This window comes from Plectropomus leopardus, chromosome 19 (assembly GCF_008729295.1).
Source record: "Plectropomus leopardus isolate mb chromosome 19, YSFRI_Pleo_2.0, whole genome shotgun sequence".
Classification (NCBI taxonomy): Eukaryota; Metazoa; Chordata; class Actinopteri; order Perciformes; family Serranidae; genus Plectropomus; species Plectropomus leopardus.
In genome coordinates this window covers 13,201,690-13,218,504 of record NC_056481.1, presented here as the reverse complement: position 1 = coordinate 13,218,504, position 16,815 = coordinate 13,201,690, and the positions used below count along the sequence as shown (strand labels likewise).

At 39.4% G+C, this 16,815-nt stretch overlaps 1 protein-coding gene across 2 annotated transcripts; it reads right to left on the bottom strand.

Annotated features, from left to right (window-relative positions):
• Positions 1-1,030: 1,030 nt before the first annotated feature.
• On the bottom strand, positions 1,031-16,796 carry tdrd1 (tudor domain containing 1). 2 transcript variants are annotated; one of them, XM_042508650.1, is made up of 27 exons: positions 16,775-16,796; positions 15,833-15,889; positions 15,382-15,549; positions 13,925-13,962; positions 13,744-13,804; positions 12,872-12,986; positions 12,638-12,704; positions 11,981-12,061; positions 11,706-11,885; positions 11,458-11,601; positions 11,168-11,333; positions 10,947-11,030; positions 9,881-10,057; positions 9,689-9,796; positions 9,166-9,336; positions 8,187-8,453; positions 7,778-7,909; positions 7,469-7,576; positions 7,101-7,265; positions 5,905-6,225; positions 5,703-5,819; positions 5,482-5,613; positions 3,233-3,400; positions 2,699-3,115; positions 1,935-1,997; positions 1,775-1,818; positions 1,031-1,607 (listed from the first exon to the last, which is right to left on the bottom strand). In XM_042508650.1, the coding sequence occupies exons 3-27, from the start codon at positions 15,539-15,541 to the stop codon at positions 1,536-1,538; spliced, it is 3,558 nt and encodes a 1,185-aa protein (XP_042364584.1). In that variant the 5' UTR covers positions 15,542-15,549; positions 15,833-15,889; positions 16,775-16,796; the 3' UTR covers positions 1,031-1,535. The 2 variants fall into 2 exon arrangements, with proteins under 2 accessions (XP_042364584.1, XP_042364583.1); XM_042508649.1 differs by lacking the exon at positions 16,775-16,796 and having other exon boundaries at positions 15,833-15,930.
• Between the last annotated feature and the right edge of the window lie 19 nt (positions 16,797-16,815).

Below are 16,815 nucleotides of genomic sequence, written 5' to 3'. Positions count from 1 at the left end.
TGTGTATTTACATTAACTTATCATTCATGTCGTGATAGAGGAAGTATTTAGCTTCTTTGCTAAAGTAGCCTATTGTTCACAGTGGAAAAATACTGTTTCAAGTACATTTAAATTTTCACTTATAAACCCCATTAAGTATGATTTAGGGAGATATATTGGTAAAAAATGAGTAGAACTGTGTTTTTCTGTAGTTTATAGGCACCTAAAACTGAGAATCGTCGTGTTTTTGTTACCTTTTAAAGGAGCCGTTAACTTCGATGAGTAGGTCCTCTTCATGTTGTTACTACAGGAGCTCAAAATGGACAAACCAAACTGCAGCTAGACTAAATATAACCATTACCGCACCAGCGACCGTAGCTCTTAGTCATTTTTTGTTTTTTGAGAGGGGCATAACACTTTAAACGGTTTTATATTGCAAAAAACCCAAATCATATTATTTATCCCAGCCAGAAACTTTCAAACTGATATTTTCACAATTTCAGCTGTCTTTAAAAGCATCGTTTTCAGGAGGATTTGCATTTTGCTTAAAAAATTAACAGGGCACCCAGTAGACAAAGGCTTTGCTGCAGTGGCTGTGGTTTCACTTCCAGCTTGTAGCCATTTGCTGTATATCATCGCCTATCTTTGCCCCTTTCATGCTTACACACTGTCCTGTAAAAAAAAAGGCCAAAGCCAAAACATAATCTTTCAATGCTTATAAGTGTTAAAGTCAAACTGTCAAATAAATGCTGTAAAGTACAAAGTGCAATATTTCCCTCTGAAATGTAGTGGAGTAGAAGTAAAAAGTGGCACAAGAACATAATATTCAAATACAAGTATCTCAAATTTGTACTTGAGTACTATACTAGGGCATATGTAGTTAGTTATATTCCACCACTGCCTATTAGGCATTTAATGTTTCTATCTCAGAAACGTTTATCTTTATCCGAATATATTATGAATGTTTTTGAAATGAAAGCAAAATTGTCCAAAGAAGTTCTGCCCCCCCCAAAAAATCCCAATGAAGTCACGTCACTGTCACAGAACCTTTATGTAAAAACTGTAACACATGTCAAACATAAGTCAATCAGTCTGGACATCCCACCTGAGCAGATGATTACGACTGAACAAAGGAACAGAAGGCAGCACAGCATACAACAGCACAGAGACAAACACACCTAAACAATTGAGGCTGAACATCTTTTGCTGAGTTTTCTGAGAACTTTAACAAACCTAATAAGTGCATAATGTATTTTTTTTTTTATAAACACCTCCAGATAATTGTAAAAAGTGATTGGAACTTTAAAAATTAAAATAATAAAAGCCCTGAACAGAGTGGACAATCAGGGACAAGGACACAAAATTAAAGTTAAAAAACTAAAATGAAGTTGAACGGCAGCTTCTGCACAAAGCTGACAAAATTAAAATCACAAACTGGGTGGCTGCTTCTGTAGACCACATTCAGTAAACTTGTTTAAAAGAAATACAGTCAGAAAAAACACAACGGGCTTGATTCTAACAAGCTGGTGAACAAGACTATATGTAATTGGTAAATCTCATTTTGTCTGCCCCACTAACTGTTTCATGAGAGAAAGCTGCAGCTGCAACAACTGTTCCAGGTGGTCGATCTGTGAAAGGCAAACAAAATGTTACCCATTTGCACTTCAAAATTCAAGATTTTGCGAGATGCTTCTTAAATCATAACTTGATAAGTATGACATTATGCACGTACAAAGATGACCATTAACTCCTAGCTTTACTAACTAAAAACAATCTTCTCCAAGATAACACTGACCTTGGTCATCAGGTTCAAACAGCAGCAGCCTGAGGTCTTAGGATCTGGGATTCAAATCAAAAGTCGATGTTATACCATCTTGATTAGTTACAAACTAACTGTGATAAAAGTTTTAATTTAGGCGGTCACAGTTCATTGTTCTTGTTTAAAGCATACGTACCATCAGTTTTTGTGATTTTGCACAGAGGCTCCATTTGCTTATTAATCTTCTGTACTGGATCTTCTGAAAAACAAGATATGATTACAGCTGCTGCTTGGTTTCGGAAGTAAAAATATTTGACACATTAAAATGAGCTCCTTCACAGTCATATTCATAAGTGGAATTTTGAACTAATTCACACCCCAAAAAATAAAAAAGTTCACATTCATGTCTTCAATGTATTAATTTGTTTTTTTATTTAAATAAAATTAAATCTTATAAGAGTCATTCACTCCAAGATATTTCCCAAGACTAGCTGGATGCTTCAACCCAATGTGTCGTTTAAAATTTGTTGCAGATGTGGTCGACGTTCTAATTTGTTTTTTCAGACTCCGCAGTACGACTGGCACTAGCCACGCTGGTGCTGTTTTAGCCAAGTGCCACAAAATCTCAGTTGCCGTACAAATGAGTGTTGCTAAATGTTGCTAGAGGGTACGATGCTCATGTTTACGTTCCTAAGTTGCAAACTGATGCATTCAGTTCACCAAAACTATGAGCGTGTTCATACACAACACTGAAACTTACTGTGTACAAAATATCATTACTTACTGCTCTTCTTTCCAGTATTTTAAATCCAAATAAGCACTTACAGCAAAGCAATATGATGCAAACCATAAATTGTGACGATATAAAAAGTATACTGGGTTTACTAGGGTATTTTGTTGGATTTATATTACAGTAACTAGCATTTAAATTCAAAAAACACACAGCGAAATGAGACCAACCATTGACTGACACAGCTGAAGAGTACATCTTGTGCTGGGGAGTCTGCAGCACTGGCTCTGAGGCGATGGTTAGGCCGGTGGCAGCTGTTGTATTATTCACACCCTTTTGGGTTTCAGGTATCGACTTGGGCTCGGGGCAGACGGGTTCAACTGTGGTGCTGGCGGCAGATGTGCTGCTGTCAGTGTGGCCATTCTTCTCTGTGGTGGATGGACTGGGATTACTGCTGGCTTGAACCTGTAGTGCATCCAAGATCATGGTGGTGAGGTGTCCCCCGCCCCTCTCAGCGGGCAGAGTGAGTGAAAGCACATTAGCAGAGCCATCGAAGGACTGGACCGTGGCGACGACGCCATTCAACAGCAGGCTTTGAAACATCTGCTGGACTTCTTCAGGGAACTCTTTAGGAAAATGTTCCTTGCCTAGAAGTAGAGAGAGATGGGGGGTTAAAGGGATGTACGAGGGAGTGAAAAAGCAATTACAAATTATACTTTAAGTCTGAAAAAATTTCAGGTAAGATTAAGGCCCTTTTGCCTCACCAGTCATGGTGCAACGAGTGATCTGAAAGGGGAGCTGAAGCAGGTTCCTAGGGATGGGCAAGATCCGGGAGAATGGCACCTTCTCAGTGTTGCCGTAATCTGCGTAGATGATGCTCATCTCATTCTCGCTGACCTCCAGGACCACCGCACGGTACCAGTTATTATCAACTGAAAAAAAGTTCAAACAGGGTGTTCAATATCATTTATTGGCAGTTTTTTTAGCATCACCATATGCTAATTTAAAATTCTGACAGGGATATCTGTTTACCTCGATGTCACCACCAATAATATAAACTGGATTCCTCATATTCTCATATTGCAACGAGTTTGAAATTGCAATATCATTGAATCGTGACCTAATTAATGTGATAATATTGTATCATGGGGTCTTTGGTGATTCCCACCACAAAATTCCATGACTTTTCCCAAACTTTCAATGTTTTTTATTAATTCCATGACTTCTCCAGGCCTGGAAAATAAGATTGTGAAGTTCCATTACTTTTCCAGGTTAGGTAGGGGAACCCTGTATATGATATGCAATATCAGAATAAATGTGAATTTATGTCCAAGGCCAGAATGTGCACAAGTTCTATGAAATGTCTCTCGTGTTCCCTCTTCCTGATTTTGTTAATCATTAGGATTCAAAGCTACCAAAAAAAGCCTCTGCCTACACAGCTACCCTTAAATATGGACGAGCCTTTACCAGCTCTGAACCTACAAACAGCACCGAGAGCTCCATTAAAACAGACCCTGTTGTTAGCCGAGCTGCGGAATGTGTGCCAGGCTATAGTCTGCTACTTGCATACTGTGTTTAAAGAAGAGCCGCTCCTACGCTCCGCTGCACGCACGCTGTGTAATTATATCTACGAGCAGACACAAAATTACCATCTTAGGTCTACAGGGGCAACAACTGCAGGTGGGGTCTCAAGAAGAGTCAGAGAGCAAACATAAAAAGTGGATGGAAGAAAGGGAAGTCATGGTGGCAGATTGTGTGTGTGTGTGTTTCCTGACTGTAATAGCTCAATGATGGATCAGCTGGTCTGTCCTCATGCGCTCTCTTGCCTGTAATCATTAAACGATGTGTGGGAATGACACAGCCTGAGTGATTGGGTTTTCCCCGGCTGACAGTATCTATTAAACTCTGGAAGTAACTTCCTCATAAAACACGATACAATGTTGAAAACTAATCCATCTTGCAAAACTCAACTGCAATCCTTTGTCACATACATTTACATAAGATTACAATGTTTTAGCCTAAAAGCAAATACTAAGTCTAGATGAATTAAGTTTCAATATTAACATTATTAGCTAATATGTATGTCTAGATTTTAAGTTGAAATTATTCGGGTTTTTTTTTTTTAAATAAATTTCTCTATTGAGAAGCTTAATATAATGATAGGATGTGAAACAGCTGGCTCATAAACAGTAGTCATTCATTTATAATTTACCTGACTGACACCTAGTGGCTTCAAGGGGTTATGACAATGCTTACAAGCACTGAACTAACCTACACGTCCACAGTGGCCTTGTCAATAGTCATGTTCACTACCTGCAACAGCTGTGATGGTTTTACAGATATTAGTTATTTCTAGATTGCGGACAACTAGTCAAGAAGTGTGAAAAAAGTCTGGTGGAGGGTAAGTGAGCAGTGGAGGGATTTGCTTTAAAAAGAGCTGCATGCATCTCAAAGTATACAACAATACCCTTCCTTTTAAAAAAGTATGGTATTGCTAATTTTCTCTTTTATTTTTTGTTCATTTTTATACTGTAAAAAAAGTTACAGTAAAAATCCTGTGGTTCATAAATATAATTGTTATTTTTTAACAGATTTATTTTCTTCAATTTTTAATAACTTATTTCTTGGATATTTTTATCGCTCTATTACAATCTTTACTTATCTATGATATTTAACATTACTCCAGTTTTTAATCATTTCTTTATTATTATTTATTTATTTAAGTATTTTTTAAAACTTTTTTTATGGTCACCGTTACAATTTCTTCACATATAAATGCATATACCTACTTACATTTGCTTATCCCAAACTGGGAAATGAAACTTTGACACTCGTGCACACCCTGTAAATTTCAATAAGGATAAATGTAAAGACCAAAAAAAAAAAAAAAAAAAACAGCTGCCTGTTATAGAACAGATTGGGCGGACACATTGTCTATCTGGCCATGTGATTGAGAGTTCACAGATTAAAAGTTTGTTTCTGGACTTCATGAAAAAATAGGAGTGTTCCTCACCAGAGAATTTGGCGCAGCAGGCAGCCCCGGGAGCTGGTCTGCTCAGGACAGCGGAGGATAAAGAGGCCTGAATGTTGCTGCTGCAGTAGGCAGCCAGCTCAATCATCACCTCCTGAAGCTTCTGCTGGTCAACTGCACAACAATACAAAGCAATTATGACCAGAAGCAGCATCACAATTTCCCCATTTGTGGCAGAAAGAGACAAAAGTGAGTGTTCTGACTCTGGGTGGGACCGAGCAGGTAGAAGAGGGAAGGACTGCTGACAGCTGCGATGCAAGGCTCAAAGGTTTTGCTGAGAGGCAGCTCCACTGTTTTCCAGTCCACTGGGAAAGCTGGGGCTGAAACAAGATTACAACACACAATTTCAACTGGGATCCTCAAAACATTTAACACTGCATTTCATCTTCAGGACACCTAGCTGACCTTCTGATGGCACAGCCGTGTGTTCTTCAGTTGGTATCTCTTTAGAGCCAGCTCCAGTCTGGCTTTGGCTGTGCTCATTTCCCTGTGTTTTCTCTTGGTGTCCTGTGGTCGCATGTGTCTCCGTGGGACTTGCTCCAGGAACTTTGGCTAGTTGCGCAGAAATGAGGGCAGCCGCCACATTCTGCCCTCTGCTCTCCAGCTCCACACCGTAGCCTTGTTCTGTGACAGAAATGACGCGTGCAGAGAGCTGCTCGCCAGACACCACAGTTTGAAACCACAGCTGGGCTTCACTGCTCCACTCTGATCCAAGGGGCTCCACACCTGAGTCCAAACATACACAATTTATAAGAAAGCCTGTTTTGTGCACCTTTTATTCAACTTTGGGATAAAATCCATGCCTTCTATTACTTAAAATTTGTCAAAAATGTTAGCCTGGTGTAGTTTAAAGTGAATAAATGCTCACAAAGTGATAATACTTATCAACTGGTTGAATATGCTCCCAAAAACATCTCACATGGTCTATAAATATTTGATTTGTGATTTCTGCCAAGTATTAAAAATGGGTGACAGCAAATCCTGAATAAAGAATAAAAAAACATCAGATACTCTCTCATGGCGTTTTCAGTCTGGAGGAACTTAAAAACCCTTTTTGTTGTGCCCGCACAACAAGAAATTGGAACAGTCATTGTTCTCAGAACACCATTTCAAGGGACTTTTTTTTAGCTCCTATTACAGAGTAGGTACTCTTGCAGCACAAGAGGAACCATGAGTGACAAGTGTGGGATGACTGGACCAGACACAGGCGTATGGTGACTGGTCAAACACAGCCTATGTAGCACTGGAAACCCACATTTTTAAAAACCTGTTAGCTGTGTAAATGACAGACAGCGCAAAACACAAACAACAGCTCGTGATGAAAAAATAAAAGGAAGAAAACACTGACAGATGGACCACCAGTGAGTTCCAGGCTTTCCTGAGCCTATATGTAACAGTGGAAATATAATGCCATTTTCTTTTCAAAGCAAAAGTAACATTGCCATACCAACCAACGGCTGGCTTAAAATAATGCATCACTTCAGAGTCCACAGTAGTTTGGTCCAAAAACATTTTAACATCTGTATAAACAAAGGATTTTATTTGCAAAAATTTTCTTCCCTCCCCTCTCTCTCTCTCTCACGCACACACACACACACTACCTGTGAGCCAGCAGCGAACTGCCTGGAAAGGTAGAGTCAGGAGTTGGGGTGTTGTAGGTCGAAGGCATTTCTGTTCCACTTTCATGCTATAACCGTAGTCTACAAAGTTTACAGACACTTCTTCAGCCAGCTCGTTCACCATAGCCCGATACCACGCTCCATCACCTGGGGAACAATAAGCACATTATGTACAGCGAAAGCCACCCACAAAAAAAAAAAAAAAAAGGAATTTGATCACACACTTGCAATTTTTTAATAAAATTTACTAATTCCTGAAAGCATAAAAAAATCACGACCAATGAATAATTTGTTCTGACCCGTATGCCAATGCATCGAGTCTACCGTGTTTGAATAGGGAATAGTCTTACCAGGAAACATGGCACAACAGGGCTCTCCGACTTTGGGCACAAAAGGTGAGAACGTTGCCTCACAATGTTGTTTCAAGTCAGCGCCAAGCTCTATCAGCCGCTGATGGTCTGAGAAACACACACATATACACAAACAAAGAGGCAGAAGAAAAGGTCACATTAGAGCATCAAATATAAGAAAGTCTCATAGGATTATCTCAAACTTTGATAACCTTGGTATAATATCAAGCACACTTCAGTGCTCTCCATAGCTTCTCAAGTTACTTGCATCATACTGGGAATGTCAAAACATAAATACTTGAACAGTACCTGCAGGATTGTTGATGCGGCAGTAAAACTCTCCAGGGTTTTCCACGACACTGGCTAGCAGTGCCACTGTTTGGCCGCCACAGGGAAGCTCAGTCCCAGACCACACCAGAGGGTCAGTGGCTGGGGCAGGCACTAAAGAGAACGAACACACACACACACACACACACAATGCACAGGCTTTGTATTTTACAACCAAAATAATAAAGCTATTCATTAAATTCTCAGATGAAATTAGCTCCAAAAATATGCTCTCATCAATGTTCAATATCCTCTAAAATCTTAAAAAGGTAGGAACAGTCTCAAAAAAGGAACAATCATAGCCTTAGCGTGAATTTTTTCTATGTTTTAGACAGAACTTCATATCATTTTCATATCAAAGGAATCAAGATTAATGCCAAACACTTCCCACCATGTGCTTCCACAGCAGGGGCGGATGTCTGCTTGGCCTGCTGGTCACTACTGGTGGGAACCGGAAGAGGAGCAGGTGCCGCGAAGCCTGCAGAGCTCAACAGCTCGGCTACATTGGCCTGAGGATCACTGGCCTCATCAATGAGGGCCACCAAAGCCTTGCCCTCATGCGCTCCCTGGATCTCAATGCGCAGTATTCGGTTCGATACCCTTCGCTGCAGGGCCAGCAGGCACTCCTCTGACCAGCTCTCCCCAACAGGCTGCACCCCTGGAAAAGAGCCCAAAGACAGACGCTTGAGAGAGTGTGAGAGACAACTTCATAAAGACATAAATGTGCACTTTCACATTTGGGTAAATTTGCAGAAAAAAACTCTTTGCAGTTTGCAAAATATTGAAAAATCGAGCAGCTTTAGGGATTGATGCTACTCTTTTGGTCTAATACAAGGAATGTATCATTCATTAGGGTTGTTTGAGATAAGCCAGACTTGTGCAAGATCAATCACTGCTGTATGCACCCCTGTGAAAAATATTTAAAAATACAGCAGTGTATTCACAGCCGTAAGAAATGCACTGAATTGAGGTGAACCTTATTTTTAGTCTTATTTTTGACGCAAAGATTTGTTAATTAGCAGGAATGTAGCACAACATGGAAGTGGAAGCAGTGCTGTGTTGATTATAAATTTGAAAGTGAAAAAAAAAAAAGTCACAAAAGAAAATGAATAATCATGATAAATAATAGTGATCTCAATACTGATAAAAAAATGTAGTTATAATTTTGGCCATAATACTGCAGCCCTATTGTCCAGGTATAACCAATAGATTAGAGTAGTTTTGGGTGGCTATCTTTTCAAAAGTTGAGTAACATTATAGGGTAAAGAAAAGGAAAACAATTAAAGAATTTTAAGGCAGATCCCTTTCAACAAAGTTAAATACACTTCAGTTAAGTTCTAACCATTCAAAAGTCACAGTGACTATAGTACCTGCTAGACCACATGGCATGGCCTGCATGGGCAGGGCCAGTAGTGAAGTGCTGATAGGCTGCAAGTGGCCTAAATCCACCTCCTCAGAGTTGCCAAAATCAAGGTAGCCGACACAGACCCGTTCCTCTGACGAATAAGCCAGAACCTTAGCCCTGTACCACTGCTTGTCCTCTGGAAGAAAAACACAAAGGGTCAGAGTTTGCATTCACAAAGCAGACGTACCACAGGAAACTACTAATTTGGTATTATACTGTGTCACATCATTTTCAGAGCTGAATGCAGAAATGTTTTGAAATCTGAGGAAACACACTTCTTTTATTGACTCTGTTGGAGCACCTTTCAGGCTGAGGCATTTTAAATCATGAAAACACATTTATAAAGGAACACACTAATCTTTGCCCAAAATGTCAGTAGAAGTAGAAATTTTATTTAGCTCAACCAACTGGGCATATTCTCAAACTGTCACAATCTGTAATGTATGTTTAAGGGAGTTGAATTGTCAGTATGTAAATCTGTGTTGCACCTGAGAACTGGGCGCAGCAAACTGTGCCAGGGGCTGGCCTGAAGTTTTGGGGGGTTCTGCCCTGACAGCGGTGTTCCCTCAGCTTCAGCTGCAACTCCTGAATCACCCCTGCAAACCAAAAGCTCTCAAGTTAAAGATACATGTCTAAGTCCAGAGCTTTAAACTGCATGTGACAGATCAAATGCTAATTACCAGCATTCTCCACCTTCTGTACGATAATGTCATCGGGTGACTGGAGGTGGGTGACCACAACAAAGAAGGAGTCGCCTACTGCCTGTGTCAGCGGCTCTGGTGGCTGAGCCCAGCTGTTGTCATCCTTCCCATCAGAGAGACGCCTAAAGTTTTCCAAGGATGCACTCATCATAGCGCCTGAAAAACATTAAAATTTTAGTATATTAACAATTATATAAACACCAGTCAGCCAAAACCACTGAGGGGTGGGCTGTGAGCTGAGGTGCCAGCATGTCCCACAGATGCTTGAGCAGATTGGGGACTTTGAAAGGCCAGCTCGACACCTTGACCTCTTTGTCATGTTTTTTGGGCAATTTCTGAGCAGTTTCTATGATGTGGCATGGTGCATTGTCCTGCTGGGCTGTCCACTGTCATCAGGGAGTGCTGATGTCATGAGGGGGGTGTTCTTGTTCTGCAGCCGTGTTTGGGCAGGTGATATGTGTCAGGTGGCATCCACATGATTGCCAGAACCAAAGGTCTGCCAGCAGATCATTGCATTGTAACGGGATCATCAATCAGGGTTCCCACACATTTCCTTGGACAAAATTTCAAAACTTTTCCATGACTTTCCAAGAAACGATAAACAAACTGAATGACCACTAAAAATGTATAAGAGGAACAGAGGTGTATGGTATTGTTTGCTCCAAATGTTAATTATTTTATGAAAACTGCATAAAAGGTTATCCACAGAAAATTACTGTAACAATTAACTTCATTAAACATTAAAAAAATCGATGACTTTTCCAAAACTTTCTATGATTTTTCGTGATTCTATGACTTTTCCAGGCCTAGAAAATAAGATTGTGAAATTCCATGACTATTCTGAGTTTTTCATAACTGTGGGAACTCTGATCAATGTTTTTCACTTCATCTATGAGTGGTTTTAATGTTGGGGGTGATCGGTGTTTAATATATGTATCTTGCAATTCTCTAAACATTCCAAATTGGCAAAAAAAAAACACAGCAATTCCCGATGCCCCACAATCTCACTACATGTTGGATGGAAGTACAAATGACGCCGGCTTACTTATGTCTTGCTCAGTTGGTAATACGTTGACCGTTTCTTCTGCTGCATAACCATGCTCAATGAGGAACGTGCTCAACTTCTTTCCTAAAAGACAAAGGGAGATAGTTGTCTCAATTGGTTTAAACTTCTTATTCTTTACCCGTGTCTCCCTATCAGAAATCACACTTTAACCATCATAAACAGATCTCATTTTTCATCTGTCCCGATTCCATGTAACCTACCCATGGAGAGGAGGATATCCACAGCATGGATGCGACCATTCTCCAGTGTTTCCAACAACCTAACAGTCACAGTCTTGCCGAACAACATCTGCTTCACGGAAAGACAGCACTCGCCTGACCAGTTGTTAACCACTGGCACCACCCCGGTTATACAGCACTCCAATGCCTGGAAGTAATAAGACGCAATTGCTAGTGTCATCACGCCAGCTGGAAAACACTGCAAACTGACGGCATGAATGTTATATAGTAGAAAACTTTAATATTTTTAAAAACTAATAATTTACACTCACACATGGACAAAACAGCTGGCTATTAGCAGCCAGGGGCTTGATTCTTTCTGCAGGTACATCCTCTTCATTGCCAAAGTCAATGTAAAGGATATGAGCTGTCTTCTGGTCAGCAGCCAAAGTCTGGACCAGTCCTCGATACCAGTTCTACAAACAAAAAACAAAGGCAAACACACAGGAAAGAACTGAGCCAATGTGCTCATTTAAGACATGTTTCTCTTATCAAACATCTTCAAGAGGCTTTTGCTTACCAGATCACAGGAGAACTGAACGGCGCAAACCTCTCCAACATTGGGCACATGTGACGTCGCTGGTGAGCAGCTGTACGTTTTCTGAAGCTCTGTGCTGATGCTCTGCAGAGCTTCCAACAGCTCAGGACTTTGGGGAAGAAGGAAAAACCTGCCAGGGCTGTAAAACTCTACAACAGATGCCTAAAAGCCGCACACAATTACAACAAAGACACAGTTAGTATTTAATAACATTGACTGAATCACTTCACAGCTAAAACAAATTGGTTATGTTTTACCTGGATCTCTGTTCCCTTAATGATTTTCGTCAGAGGCAAGTCCTTCAGATAGACCCTCTGGAGGTTGGCTGCATCACCATGCTTTGATAAACAGGTTAAATATAGATAACAAAACAAAAATCATAAAGGCTTAACATCTTTCCAAACATTAAATGTTAAAGTTGGACTTTTTACTTGTATTAGGGACTACACTTCATTTATCAGAGGAGGGGTGGCTCACATTTTCTTTTTTCCTTGACGCTCCCCAAAGTAACAAATATTTTTCCTTGACTGTGGAAAAAAGCATGAGCCTCCCATCACTATAAAAAATTAAGTGATTTTGATGAAATATCACTTATTTAAGCATGGATTTAGTAATCTTTCGGAAGAAACCTTTGTTAAGCATGTGTCCAAGGACTGTTGGAAATTTTATCTGATTTTTATACAAAAAATACCTTTCATACCCACCAGCAGGTTTTGGTGTTTGGAGGGTATTTAAAAGAAACACATAATACAACTATTTACAGTGGTATCTCCCTTCCCTAATCCAAAATAAAAAACACAAGTACCTCTCCAGTGCTAAATTAACATGACATACCTCTCCCATTCTGCACCACCCCCTCTCCTTTCATAAATAACAAACAGTCCCTTAGAAGATCTCCAAATGAATGCAGTTACCTTTGACTCAAGCAGGCCGGTTCTGTTACCTGCCAAAGGCGAAGCTGTGGTTTCATTCAGTTTCTCTCTTAGATTAACAGAAATAAGTGAGAACACATTATTTTGGGGGAATTAATGATTCAACTCGTTACTTGTACATCACAAATTCATTGGTTTTGTGTTGGCATTTAAAAAAAAAAAAAAAACATATCACAGCTGACAGTCAGTGGTACTCAGGAGGTTGATCCAGCTTACTTTGTGGGTTCAGGATCAGTGCACTTGCATATGTGCCTGTGTGCCTTCCAGTCTTCTGTCTGACACGCCACAGAGCAGTAAGGCGTCTTCTTGCAGCCCTTGCACCGGAAATTTCCTGTCAAGTGAATACTAGTTACTTAAAAACTGTTATATGCATCAAATTAAAGTATTAAGATGCTCTGAAAGGAATGCTGATTCACAAAACCTCCTACAAGGAATCTGTTGCACAGCATACACCATGGTATCAGAAATCAATACATAAAGCCATGGCACACTCCAAGACTATTTTTTTCTTACTTTTCTAAATGCTGGAAAGAGATGATCTAAAAGGGTCATCAATTATGTAATTAATTTGCCTACGTCATTGAAAAGCCCCGGACCCTTTTGTTTATCACCATCACCAGAAAACATCTTGCAAAGGCAGCGATAATAACATTATATGAAGACAAAATCCTCACATGTACGAAACCAAAGGTCAACAAATAGTCAGCATTCTGCCTTTCATGCGTTTATAAAATATTTATGTTATAAGTTGTTCAAAAGTACAATGTTTCATGTGATTTTTGGAGTATGTAATGCTCCAAACTTTAGCAATGCCACTGAGATGTGGGATCAGCTTTGGTGAGAAAAACAAAGAAACACAACTAAAAATACACCTTTGATTGCAGACTTAGTTTAAAAAAAGTGTTACTGCAAATTAATAAAGAGAATGTAAATGTTCTAGAAGTTGTCCCTCAGGGTAATTTTCACAGTGGTTTGATGGTAGGTGGATAAACGCTTGTAAACAGTTGGCACACAGAAAAAGGCTGCAGGAACTTTACTGTTCATAGCCCTTTACATGGAGTTGTGACATTAATGTTAAAAAAAAATACCTCGCTGTCCACAGTAGTTGCAGAAATATACAGTCAGTGCTGGTGGGGTGGATCCTAACACCTATGAAAATAAAACAAACAAATAAAAAAAACACTGGCAGTATTTTCATGATTTGAACACCTCTAAATGTCAATGTTCACCAGAACACACTGATTTTGCCAATGATATACTGTTACATACTGGAGATTGATCCCTGCTGACTGGAGAATTTGAAGGGCCTGCAAAAAATTAAAAAGTAATGATACGGGTGAAATCATAAGGTCCAAGGTTACATTTAACAGTAGCTAATAATACTTCCATGTTCTAGGATCATATTGTAATGTTGTTTAGTTACTGTTCATATTGTAAAACTGTCCAAATTTTAACAAACAAAGGTTATGCTACATAGGTTTGTCCAGTAATGAACACCAGTTAGATAATGATAACTTCTAAAAGAATGTGAACAGGATCATACACGTATAAACAGGGTGAAAAAGGAAAGCTATCCGAAACTCCTCTGATGGGGGGATGCCAGTTCCCCTGTTTAAAGGGCTATCAGACTGTTACATCGGACAATACATGACAAACAACCTAGAGCACAGCCAAACAAAAACATCATAAACAATAGAAAGAACTAATGGTAAAAAATATATATAAATAATAAAAAACAGAAGAGGCATGTCAATGTCATGTCATGTTTAAACATTGGGGAAGGACTTATGTTTTTTACTTTGGCTTAGAGCAGCAACATACACCTTTAAATGGTTCTATTTTGTATTCATTTTTAATATTATGTGAACCCCAAAACCCACTGGCTGGTTTTTCTATTAAAATCACCAAATTCCATGATTTATGATCACCAGAAACTGTAAAACCAGAAATATCTTAGGCTTTTCAAAATTCTGACAGTCCTTGGACACATCATGCACAACAAACACTTCCATCAGGAAACAACATAACTAAATCTTTGCTTAGAATCGTGATATTTCATAAAATTCACATTATTCTACATGGCTCATTAAAAATCTAGCCAAAATAAACCATTTGTACAAAGCTACAAACACACAACTCGTGTAATAATGACACGATTTGTAAGGAGAATTTGCATTCTGCTGAAGAAATTAGCTGTCTGTTTGGGTGATAACTCTCAATCCCATGCTGTTTGCTTGTTGCATTGCAACTACATTTGGTGTAAATATTAAAAAAATATGTTGAGGGCCTATTTATGGTGGAGGGAGGGGTTATGCATTTTCCACCTGTCACTCTGGGAGTCCCAAGGAAAAATATTTGTAGATTCAAGGAGTGTCCTCATAAAAACTAATTAAGAAAAAAAAGCCGCAGCCATCTTTCTATTCTGATAAATAAAGAACAGTCCCTTATTTGTTAGGTTAAACTTTAGAGGCAAGGGACAATCTTTACTTTACTCCCAATAAAATGTTGCTGCAGAAATAGCAACCATGTTGTGCGGAAACAACGCCCTAATTCTGGAGTTCATACCTCTATGAAAGGAAAAACAAACTTTACCTAAAGGAGATTAAATTGGATAAGAGGGTAACTGTCAAATGCAGAGAGTGTTTGACGAAATAACACGTACATACCAGATGGAATCGCTTGAAAACTATAGAAAATTCTTGGGGGTAATGTTGACATTTGTTTACCGTCTCCGATGGCTCCTGATGCCGGGCGCACAGGTGTTGCACCGGGCACAGTGCCATGTCTCGGGGTAACAGATGGGGTGGAATGAGCCATGGGGCTGGATGATGGTTTCCTCAAGGGCAGGTTAGGCCGAACCAGGTTTGGAGAAAATGAATGGAACATGGCGGCAGCTGTCAACGTTTTAAAGTTTATTATAGTATAAAGAAAGCATGAAAAGTGCACGAACATGTCGTTTTTCGCGACAAAAGCAGCGCATTAGCTTGCTAATCAACGATGACGCAGCTAAAATTCCACAGGATGATATGCAAGCTAATACAAACCGCGACGATCTAAACAAACTAACGACGACAAACTTAAATAACGTTACACTACGAGACACAAGTGAGCATATAGACTCAAACAAATAAATACGTCTATAATTTTGGGTTTTATATCGCGGAGCTATTATCTTACCTGAGTGCACGTGTTGGTGGAAGAGGTAGAACTATTGCACATGCGCAGTTCCCTCGACTGCGAATAGGTCAAAAGGTCGGGATGAAATTGCAAGTGTTGTTGTTCAACAAAAAATACACTCTTAAAGGGAATTAAGAGCAACACTAACAAGGGAGGATACATTCTTGAGAATCTTAGTATTAGGAAATAAATCGAAATTAAGTCAACTTGCTGGTTATACTACATTATTCCTTAAAGATAAATATGAAATTAAAAAAGCGGTGGCATGTATTGAAGAATGCTGTACATTTTAAAAATGAACACGAACATGAATAGCGAATCTGTCTTCTTTCACATAAGGAGCATAATAAGACAGTATAAACAGGAACTTGGCACCAAATTCTGGGCCCTCTGCAAAGCACTCTCTTTTGCCCCTCTGCCCCTCCCCTCTTTATCCATGTCTCTCAAACACTTTTTGCAGTTCTTGCTTTTATACAAAAGCAGTTTGCTTTCTTTCTTTCATTGATTTTTTTGGAATCCCAATTTCCCTTTCATGAAGAAACACATAACAGTGTATGTTGGCCCTCCAGCGGCATAAAGAGTCACTAACTCCGCTCTAGCTGCATTCAGAGATGAATCCTAGTTCAGGGGCAGACTGAACCATTCCTGTGTCTTTAAGGGCTGAGAGGGGCCTCAGAGAGCTTTCTTTTCTTTCTTTAAAAAATCCAAAGTCCAGTCTTTGAACATATCAAGCTGATTTTACTTTAATTATGGCACTAATAATATATATATATATATATATATTTTTTTTTTTTAAAAACAGACTTTTTATTCCAGACTCTTCGTGGGCCACCCCAGTTGTAATTATATGTAGTTATGAACAACAAAGGAATATTTTGAATTTATACCAATTGTCAGAAGAATTAAAAGGAAATTTTATGACTGGCTAAAAAAATACAGCACCTCAGCTAGACCCCTCTGCTTGTGCTTACTGTCTTCTCACT

Excerpts from the sequence above, each read along its gene's own strand:
- tdrd1 (XM_042508650.1), bottom strand. The coding sequence starts at position 15,541 with ATGTTCCATTCATTTTCTCCAAACCTGGTTCGGCCTAACCTGCCCTTG. Across the intron at positions 13,963-15,381 it reads ATCAGGAGCCATCGGAGACG|GCCCTTCAAATTCTCCAGTC; the intron begins GTAAACAAATGT and ends AATTTTTTGCAG. Across the intron at positions 3,401-5,481 it reads CTGCTGCGCCAAATTCTCTG|TTGATAATAACTGGTACCGT; the intron begins GTGAGGAACACT and ends ACTTTTTTTCAG.